Genomic DNA, 11,578 nt, shown 5'->3' on the forward strand with positions numbered 1-11,578 from the left:
TCTGGAAAAGTTCTTCCTGGTGGCCGGGCTCGACTACTTCAAATAGACGCGTCGCACGCCATCGCCAGGTTCTGTTTCGGCCAGCGCTGCTCTCCGCTGGGTCTACAAAGCTCAGTAATCAAACGCCAAGTGGTAAATAAAATAAAACGAAGTGTGTATTATATGGTAAATATTATGGTATACAGTATATGAGGTTCCAATTGCTATTTATTTGATTTATGTTCAAGTCGAATACCCAAGGTCTACACACCATCTGACGAGAAACTCCATAACAAATGATGTCACTGAGACTTGATGGGTAGGCTAGCTGTAACCATATCCAATACTGATGTCTGCCTTTATACTCTTAACTTATTAACTCTGTCACATCATCACGGTTACTATTTATTATGAAGGAATGCATGGTTTCTCAGAGCTCTAGAAAGGGCGTGAAGAGCCTTAGGCTATGAAGCACTACCAAACTTGTATTTACGATCAACGCCATTTAGCTCTCTTGCCATTTATGACTTGAAGTCAAAGCCACTGGGTGTCATTCTACTTGAAGGAGAAAGTTCTAGAAGTGTTTTGAGGAGAGCAGTGATTCTCTCTGTACTGTACATTTTATTATATATGATATACATTTTAGCCCACAGATGTCTGTGGGAATATTTTTACCATATGAGAAAACAACTGAACACTTCTCTCTGAGAAGGAACATAATTTTATTTTTTATCGACTCATGTACGTTCCGTGCTGTATATATATATGATTTCATGTGATTGTGACTGCTTGAATTCATATCAACAGACCAAATCAGGATAGTGTCCCATTTCGTGTGTGTCTTCCTATCCTAACTTGTGGTATCACGTTGACGTTAAAGCAGATCTAATGAAGTTTCTGTGTGTTTCAGTGTAAGCGACTGTCATGTCTCAACTCGGTTAGCTCAAAATGCTAACCACATATTGCCTTAATTGTCTAACAAAGGCTTAACACAGTACTACTGCGTCCTATTATTTAACGTTTTAAAAACCTTACATGCATTACATGTGTGTGACATAATGTTTAACCACTGACTGCATTTATTTACTACTGACATTCGATTAATGAATCATGCAAACCATTTGGTAACGTTGAAACCACTATGTAAGTATTGGCCTCAGTTTATGTTTGCCTCTTTGTTTTTATGCAATTGGTTTTATTTTGTGTGTGTGTGTGTGTGTGTGGGAGGGGGGGAGGGGGTGGAGGTGTATGGGTGTGAGACCTCTACATTTGATGATCATTTTAATGTCCCAAATCAACTCCCAGCGTTTACTAATTGATCTGTGTTGCTGTGAAGTCTCACACTGAAATAAACCTCAAAAGTGACATGCATACAGTACTCGATAGGTAACATGCTGAGATCAACGGATCCTACAATGGCCTACAAAGTTTGTTTGCTTTATACATGATTTTTTTTTTAATTTGTATATCATTTAAATGTAATATCAATAGTTTGATTATCAATATCTGTTATGTGGTCTAGTATTCCACTTACAAATCTGCCCTTACTGTTGGAACTCTGGCTGTGTAAGCCATTACCTTTGCTTACTGTCCTTGAAAACCAGAGTGACGTGGGTAGAAAAAAGAAAAGCCTACAGTAACAAATGGAAGTGCTCTTTCATTGGCAAAATGGCTTTCTGCTCTCGCTGTCACTCATTTGTTGTGCTCATTGTTTGTTTCTTTGTTTTTTTGTTTTTTGCGGTGACACTGCACACATGCGGCGGGTGTCAGCGCATGAATGACTGCAATTAAAGGACCCACCTCAGGGCTGCGGAGCCCGGTGTCGTTTGGCACTCAAGCGAGTCTTCAGCGGCTGACAGCCCACCGCGTCATTTTCCCAATGACCCCTCGCCAAAGTGACCCCTGCATCATACCCCCCCCCCCCCACACACACACACACACACACAAACACACGCACATCTCCTTAGTCCCTCCTTTAGTTACCTCACCCCACCCATCCCCCTCCCCCAGTCTCTTGTGTGCAGTGTGTTTGCATTGCTGACTTTGTGGGTGAGACGGGCGGTGTTTACCTTTGCTCTCCAGCATAGCAATGAGGCAGGTGTTTGCCAATCTGGTCAAGGTCAGGCAAGGACACGTGCGATATTCCGGCGGTGCACTTTGATGGAACTCTCGGCACGCCAACACTTACACACTCACTCCCATGCTGAACAGAATCTCACCCTCGTAGTGGTGGCCATTTTAGTTCAGTGGTTTCAAACCAGTGGCTCACCCAATATGTGAAGTATTTCTACAAAAACTGAGAGGTTTGGGGCTATCCTTCCTTATAAGTATATGTGGAATGGCACGAGCCTTGAGCCAGGCAGAGAAGGCATCTGTTAAAATAGAGGAATAGAGATGGAGGACTTTTTTCTTATTGTTGAATTGAGATATTTAGGGGTCTGATACTTTATAGTGGTTGGAAACAGCTTGTAATCAACATGATTTGTTACAAAACTATTGCTTTGATTGGTTGCTAGCAAGGGTGTAATTGGAATAACATATGACTAGGCAATGTTCTACTTCATGTTGGATTACTTATAACCATCAGGGTTTAGTGTGTGATGATGGTTGGGGAGCTGTATGTTATCCTGTGTTTCACACATATCATGAATTACATTTTCAGAGTGCACTCATACTTGACAGTATAATTTATGTGCTGGGTGGCTGTTTTTTCCTCCCCAGAGGTTGCACTTTCCCCGAATTTGTGTGATGTTTAAACAGGTTTTGTATTTTGTTGTTAGATTTTAGATCAGTTTGATACTTTGCCCTGCTGAGTTTTTGAAGGATTTATTGTTTCAGTAATTTATTATGTATGTAGAACAGTCATTCTGTGTATGTGAGTGTGCTTGAGATAGGGAGAAAAGAAGAGAGAGGCTGTGTGTGTGTGTGTGTGTGTGTGTGTGTGTGTGTGTGTGTGTGTGTGTGTGCCCCCTCAGGCAGCTTTTTTGTCATAAGTGACATGCACTGTTAGCCAAGTGCGATCTGATCCTTAATTTGACTATACTGTTGCCTCCCAGCCATCATTGTGTGGTCATCTGACATAATCCCTTCTGTATCAAGTCATGAATGTAAAAAAAGAAAAAATGAAATGAAGTCACTGTGAGACTGTCACAAGTATTTAATTCTGTATTTATTTAATTTAAGAGGTACTCTGTATAGAAGCTTAACTGTGCCAATGCTCATATTTTTCTATGTTTGCTTTCTGTCTACGTCTCTTGTTGTAGCTTGTGGCCCATGTAAATACAGTATATATATACTAAACATATATATCATTATATTATGATGAATTACATCATATCTTACAATAAATATTATCTTCTAATAACGATCCTCTCTTGAGTTTTCAATGAGTCACAAACAGAACAAAATCCATGAGGGACAATTATCTAACATAAACAAAGTTGCAAATGTTAGTCAATCACATTAATCTAAAGACACGACAACTGTTGGGTCTACAGTATCTCTATAAATCTTGTGTAGATGGCAATAGCATAGTTTATAATCAATACGTCAACTAAGCCTGTGATGTATTTTAAAACAATTAAGGGAATGTACATCTTGTGACATGGGGTTGTCAGTCACCTTCTCTGGTTTGGCCGTGGTTCACAACCTCCTGGTTGTCACCATGGCAACTCAAGACCCATTTGTCAGGGAGCTGGCCTGTCTGTTCTGTCTACTCGTTTGTCATCAAATTAACAGGCCTGGGATGTAAACAAGATTTCCTGTAAAACAAAGTCCCATCTACCACCGCCGCCTCCATGTCCCCTACCCATGTTCGCCCCCTGCCCTCTGGAAAACAAAATCAATATAACCCCCCACACCCGCCCTTTGGAGGCGTAATTACATGTAGTCTGAGAACCCCCCCCCCCTCAATCTTCTCTTGCTATTCACCCCCCCCCCTCCTCTACATCAGCCCCCATCCCTTCCTCCGTCTCTGTCTCCCCTGTCTCTCTCTCCATCTTTCACGGAAGAAAAATGAAACGAGAGCCCCTTGTGTCCCCCACACACAAAACCGATTGACCATTCACAGGCCCGGTCCGTCACTCCCCTTCGAGATCCGCACAGTGAGCGGACACAGGGGCTCGTTTCCATCCGAGACTCATCCGCCCCAGGCCCGCCCTCGGGCCTCGTGTCATTTCTCCTTAAGCCATTAACAACAAGGGGCGAAGAAAGAAAATTATTTTTTTCTTTCAGCCTTTTTTTTTGGTTGAAACCTTAATATTAGCATTTGATGGAGAGAGCGTTCATGCCATTGTTTGATTTTGTGCTGGGAGACATCGTGATGGAGAGTCGCATGTAGTGTGGAAAGACACTGTCAATAAGACCCAACCCAAGGGGGAGTAGTCTAATTACTAGGACTGGATATAGCCAGTAGGAGATGGAGCATTCTCTCTCTCTCTCCCTCTCTCTCTCTTTCTCTCTCTCACGCATACAGACACTCACTCTTACTCTCATCCCTTGTCTTTCTCTCTTTCCATTTTTCTGTCTTCCCTTCTTTCTCTTATTATCTTATTATCTCATTATCTCTAATTATTATGATTAGATTTGTTTGCAATAAATGGGTGGGGCTGGATGAAATTGAGGACACTTGGGGAAAAGCCTCCACTCAGGTGATGTCATATTTCACTCTGACCTTCTTTAAACATGTTCTCCATCTTTGCATACAGTACTTATATTTCTTCATAAATGTCTTCTTTATTAGGTCCATCTCATTGTCCCTGTCTCCCTGTAACTTGGTTCCAATGCTATGTCTGAATGCAAACTTCTGAGGGTATTTTAATATATATAATATTAATTAAAATCATGACAAGGTGAGTTCAATAAAAAAAACATATTCATATGAATCACAGTGAATATACTGTACTGTACATTGCGCTGATTGAAAGTGTAAACCCCTTGAACAGTTAGCAGTTCTCTGTTATTTTGTCATGATTTACTTATTTTATCATCACTAATATGGACTTGTTTTAGAGGGAATTGCATGAGAGGCCAAACGATCATGAACCATGGAATTAATGTTGTACAAAAGTGAGTAAACCCCCAGCTGCATTGGTAAAGTTAAGTGAGTCAAGTGCTTATAATGTAAAACATATTGGAGTGTTGAAACAATCAGCATATCAATCAAACAGACTTTCTTAGGAAAGGGATTGAGCAGCCGTGATGAAAAGAGAGAGGAAATCCACCAAATCACTGTATTGCCAAGGCACACCCACTGGGATCAACAATGCCAAGAGGAAAGGTGATATCTGAGACATAAGGGAAAGAGTACAGCCCATCAATCTGAGGAAAGCTATAAGGTCATCTCTAAAACATTCCAGCTCCATTTATCCACTGTAAGACAAATTATTTGTAAATGGAGGGCATTCAACATCACGGCATCATTTCCTAGAAGTGGATGCCTCTCAAAAGTATGACCAAGATGCACCAGAAAGATAATGAATTGGATAAAACTCAACCCACACATCATCTCTAGAGAGTTTCAGACCTCGATGGCAGCATCTGGAATAAATCTACATGAATTTTACAATCAGACGAAAACTGGAACAGACACAATGTTCATGGGAGGGAGATAGAAGATGCTAGATGGAAGACTCTGCTCTCAAGAAAGAACAAAACTGCCCAATTCAACTTTCAGAGGCCTTCAGGAAGTCCATCCTTAGGACAGGTGAGTCCAAAATAGAGTTATCTGGTCACTAATGTAATCGTCATGTTTGGAGGAAAGCCAACACTGACAACCAGTACAATTAAGCCTCGTAGTAAAACGGTAAGACTCTCAAAACTCATGTCATGTCACATTCATCAGTACAGACAGAAAGAGACTGGAGGCATCCCGAATAAAAATATAAACGTTTTGGTGGATCAACCAATGATGTTTCACCTGTGATTGCTTACCTGCTCTTATTTGGCCAATAGGAGGCCCTTGGAGGCCTAATTTAAGGCCAATTCATGTTATCCCTACACACACACACACACACACACACACACACACACACACACACACACACACACACACACACACACACAATAGGTGCCAGTATAGGTGGCATTGTAATGGTTATAATGAGCACATTCTGGAGCTGAGACCATCCTTTCCCTGACAGCTATTGGGAATGGACTACACACATACTCTAATCTCTAGTGGTTGCAATAGGACAATTGTGCTTGCAATAGCTATACTTGAAACTTTAATAGGCCCAGGGCAAACTCTGGGCAAGAGACGCCACTGAACTCCAAGAAAAGAAAACAACAGAGTAACATTATTCCTTTATTAAACATGCTGTGGTTTACTTCAGTTTCGTTTCTTGGAAGTCTTTTAAAGTTGTGTTCCCCAGTGTTGGTACATAATGCAATATCCACACTCATCAAGTATTCATGTAGCCATCTGCACTCCGGTACAGTTACTCAGCCAGCACCGTTTTACGTTTTTGTTTTGTTTTGTTTTTCTTTAAATACCACACTTATAGGATATGTACATGCATACACATGCAAACACACACACACACACACACACACACACACACACTCACACACACACATATGTGTGTATACCCTGCACCCCCCACACACTAAGCAAACAACCAAACAGCTTTATTTGGAAAGCATCATCCTCTCAATCTTCCTCCTTCTCAGACACAGATGGCCCAATGCAATTAAACACATTAGAATCATGCAGCCTGCACTCCGTCTCTCTCTCGGAGAAGTAAATATGGCGTGTCTGCTCACATCCTGCCCACTGACTTCATGCTGACACATACACTTGCAGTCATTAGCTTGTGGCGTGTCACTGAATGCACAGTGGTGGGGGCACCAAAGTCTGCTATTACTGGTACTTTGATGAGGACTCTGTAGGCTGTGATGTAAACTTGTGACAATACAATTGGAGAGCTGCAAAGTTGATTTTCATTAAATACAGAGGTAAAATAATTCTATAGACTCTAACCACAGAAAAAATAGATGTTTCTGATGAGTCTTTCTGAATGAAAGAGATGTAGATTGTCAAAAAGATGCGGGTTTTTTTCTTCTTTTTATGCAGCCTAGTCAAGTTCCAAGATCTTGTCATCAACTGTGGAACTGATTTTGCTATTTGCAAAACATAGAGATGGTATAGGCTATATCTAAGATGCTTCAATGTACAGTTAATACCTTAAATCTTTCACCTTTACTCTCATGGCCTGAAGTAAGAATCAGATTTTTGAAGTAATTTCAGTGGAACTGTAATTGGGTTATGTTTAGTTGATTTATCTCAATTAAAACAAAACAACTGCATTTGTATTGATATTACCTGAAATACACAATTAAATAACATGATTTTTTTTTATGTTTTCAAAAATGGATTTAGTGTTTTGGAAAAGAGCTCTTCATTTGTCAACTACTACACAGTTACGTAGTTTGTCTAAGGGAAATGATAGGTAGCATTGTTGTGTTTAGAGTTCCAATTGGTCCAATTTGTGATTTCCTGTCCAGGCATTTGTCAGAGCAGTATGTTTGTGGCACTATGATTCATAACCCATTTGATGAGCGTCTGCTGTTCATTTGTCAACTGGAGGAAATACCTGTGTTTCGTGGAGGACGTCCTGGAAATTAATCCTCACTCTCGTGAAGCCTGCCCACCACAATCAATAACAGACCAACATATAACAAAGATTTGGAAAAATCACTTGTTGTCTTGGTTCTTTGTCATCGTTTTTCATTTGAGCTTTTTTTTTTTCAAGAAAATGTAGTTACGACATGACCTTAGGCCATTTGTGGAAGTAAATTTAAGTTTTAGTGTTCAGTTAATGAGATTACGCTAATGAGATGAAATTACTCTCAGATCCTTTTAAAATCTTTCATTTTGCACTACAAGCAGATCATTATTTTGTAATCCACATAAAATTGCTATTTTCCAAGATGGGTACATTAAACTTAATGAAATAATTTAATAATTATAAAAGTCTATTTGTTTTCATTATTGTAACCCCGCCACCTTCAGTGCACAATTCCAGCATGTGGAACAACCATGGCAGCAGAGCAGACTTCTCACCAGACTTCACTGGTGTTTAAATGCTGCTCAGCCTTTCATTGCCCAGCAGAGGGCGCTCATGACCACGGCAGCTCGTGCCAGACTCAGGCGCGCGGTGTGATCTACTGACCTCCACCGAATAACACTGAACCAAATATCTGACAGAGGTCTCACCGCGCAGCAGCCAGAGTCACCCGTTTGTGATTGCTTGTGCGAGGTAATGTCTTGATCCTTCGGCCACCACTTTTGACATTTCAGTTAGATTAAACAATAGTGTGCAGAAGACAGATGAGATTTGCTCTCACATGGACACACAGGTTTCACTACACAAGCCCATACGATACACCGTGACCTCTGGCTTTTGCGTATTGGTTGCAAGGGGTTTAAGAATGCTGACGGTGAGAGTCGGATAAGATATGAGGCGAAAGTATCGATCCAGAGACGTTTAACATCATCTGCTTGATCCTGGGCCTGACATGCTACACCGAGGCATGTGTCCTGTCCCCTCAGCGCTGACATTGGGCTACTGAAAAAGTGCCGTGCCTGGGCTGCTGCAACAAGATGCAAACGTTATATTTAAGTTCCACTGAAGGGGCGGGTTTCATCTGACGTAAAAGCGCCAACTGAGACACTTAGATGGAGACGTGTCTGGGAGTTTATTTCGGCTATATTGCCAAGGTTAAAAGCTTTTTCTTCAGAGCATGAAGAGTCAGTAATATCCTCCCTCCCCCCTTCCCTGTCTCTCTCTCTGTCTCTCTATCTCTCTCTCAGCAACACCCACCATTCGGCAGTCAATGGATTTGGCTACAGTCGTTGTAATTTCCGACACAATGAGGCGCACAGGGAGGTTAATGCGTTCTCCCTGCCCACAAACTACAGCGATGCAGGGAAGGATGAGAGAAAGACAGACAGGAGAGGAAAGAGAGGAAGGGAGGGGGGAGATGGACATTGATGGAGAACAATTAGAGGATGGAGGAGATAGCTGTCAGAGCAGAAATATTGCAAAAAGCATATGGATGCATAAATATTGAAAGGAGAGGGAGTGAGAGATAGACAGTGATGGAATGCAATTAGAAGTAGAAAGATGTTGCTGCCAGGCAAGACAAATTGCATAAAGCATATGGGTGCATAAATACCAAAAAAGACAGAGAGCGAGAGAGAGAGAGAGAGAGAGAGAGCGAGAGAAAAGAATGACTGAGAGAAAACATGTGGGATGTGGTAAGCTAGTCTAGCATCACCACAGCTTCCATCAGAAAGCCTGACCTACTGTATATATGACTCTTATGACAGTTAAGAGGAAAACATAATTATCATGAAGTGTATTTCAGACAGATAGACTGACCTACATGAAAGCTATTTTGTGTAGGGGCACTAAGTAGGCTAGTCACTTTGGGGAAAATCATCTAACAAATGTGCAAAAATTTAAATTAATAATGATAAAAAAAAAAAGTTAAGCATAGCCGCATTTGTGATTCAAAAAAAGTTTGATTTTAGTTTTTAAAAGCACTGCTGAAACTGCTCAACACAGTATATAATCACCAGGTCATACTCAGAAAAAAATCTGGGTCACCTTTGTCGTTAGCATTAGCAAGAAGTCACACATGTCCTTAGGAAGCACCTGATGGCTGCCGAGAGTCTTAACGAGCACAACCATGACAACGACAACCGCTCACCTGTCAAATGCCCTTCACCGCGTGCTCTACTCCTTTGTCACTAATGAGACCCGCTCGCTAACGCTTGCTTGGCAACCGTCCGGTGCTTGCATTGTTACCTGCTCTGCATACTGAACCTTGATCCCATCGCGTGGTAATGCTTCTGACAAGGTTGGCCAGAGCTGGCGGAACAATGAGGTTGAAGATTGTGTTCGTGGTGTCTCCTCACTGCACTCTGGCAGTCACGTTTAACACAACAAGACCTCTCATCGATTTACGCCGGCACTGACAATCAAATTGAGTTTATGTTATAGGGCTCAGAGCTAGAAATTAGCCCGTTTCGACTGATGTTTACATGGACAATAGGATGCAATTAGATGGCTTCTCCACTTGATTAGCCCTTTGGACCTCTAGTGGATGAAGGGGTTGGCTCCATGGAGGTAAATGTCTCGTGTGGTATGGTATCTTCATTTCTGAATGAAATATTTTTTTTTAATTAGCCTTGTTCCATATGGCATTCCCACCACAAACACAAGGTTTCCATGTGCAGAGTGTTTCATAAGGCTTGATCAACTTGATTCTACTGACGACCCTACAACAAAAAGCAACAACTTACAATGATTTTGCCAATATTTCCATGCAAAAAAAGTTTCAAATCACAAAAGGACATTTGTGTGAATGTTTAAATATCCTTACACCCTCGTCCTCTTCATATCTTCTACAATGACAAAAAGATTTCAGACATGGCTATGGAGGAGGAAAAAAAACCTCCCAGACAGGGAGGACAGTTTGTTCAGTGCGGCTCGGAGCCTGGCGCTAATACCCTTCATTTTCCCCAACCGGAGACGCTTTGTGCAAAAGAGGAGTATCTGGATTTGGAAATCTGCTGTAGTGGTTTTAAATATGAAGTAGTGCAATCTTCGCTAATCCTGGGAGATCAGAGCATGCGAAGAAGCCGTAATCCAGAGTAATGATCACTGATCCTCACGGAGTCCCCACTAACACCACATCATGAAAAATACATAAGGTCTATGAAACTAAGTACTCCATCTGAAACTGCACCAGACTCCATCCCCTCCCCAAGAGTGGCTCTCTAAAGGGCCTTCCTGCATCATCATCCTTTTCTATCTTCAGTTCCCCTTGTTATTTTTCAGCAAATGTAAAATATGTTAAGGTGGGGTTATCGTCTGAAAATAAATGTGCTTGGGTTTTTTATTCTATTTTAAGTATTTCCCATATGATGAAAGATTGACCTTGATCCAGGATCTGTGGGGATTACTCAGTGGCTGATGAGTGCATACGGTATGTTTTGAAACGCATCCCTCTGCAAATACTCCCTCATCTCTTTTTTTTTTATCCTGCTTCCAGCTTTGACATGCCATGATCCTGGCATTGCATATGCATCTGCATGTGTCTTTTTCTTCCTGCTGTTCAACAGTGTCCAGGTATTTTAGCTTTGTGTTTTCACTGACATGACAGCGTCAAAACATGCAGGATCGAGAATTAAATATAAGCAGACAAAAATCTGTCACAATACAGGTAGTAGCGAGGTCACAGACTCTCGCACACAATTCTGCATTTGACATGTTACGAAAGCAGACAGATTTCCTTGTTTCTGTTGTTTTTCTTTCCTCTGTCTCTGTCTCTCTCTCCCCTCCTCTTTACTTTTTCATGTGCCATGTTTTTTATTCACATCTTCCTCCAGTAGCTGAGATGTAGTGTTGTGAATGCACTAAAGCACAACACAGTAGACCTTTAGGCTCTGTTTACGAAACTGGACAACCTCCTCTAAGCACTCTGGGAATTAGTGTTAAGGACTCACATACTCCCCCAAACCCTCTTACGAGAACCGAACACTGAGCAATGTGATCGACACAAATGTTTCAACAGAAATGCAAAGTTTCCC

At 41.4% G+C, this 11,578-nt stretch overlaps 1 protein-coding gene across 3 annotated transcripts in view; it reads left to right on the forward strand.

Moving 5' to 3' along the window:
• fam135b (family with sequence similarity 135 member B) overlaps positions 1 to 170 on the forward strand; it is a 53,888-nt gene extending 53,718 nt beyond the window's left edge. For all 3 annotated transcript variants that reach the window (XM_062529890.1, XM_062529891.1, XM_062529892.1), the window contains exon 20: positions 1 to 170. This exon is cut by the window's left edge and continues 160 nt beyond it. In XM_062529890.1, coding sequence (XP_062385874.1) covers positions 1 to 46 — 46 coding nt within the window. In that variant the 3' untranslated portion in view covers positions 47 to 170.
• Positions 171 to 11,578: the final 11,408 nt, after the last annotated feature.

Source organism: Sardina pilchardus, chromosome 24, assembly GCF_963854185.1.
Source record: "Sardina pilchardus chromosome 24, fSarPil1.1, whole genome shotgun sequence".
NCBI classification, from domain to species: Eukaryota; Metazoa; Chordata; class Actinopteri; order Clupeiformes; family Clupeidae; genus Sardina; species Sardina pilchardus.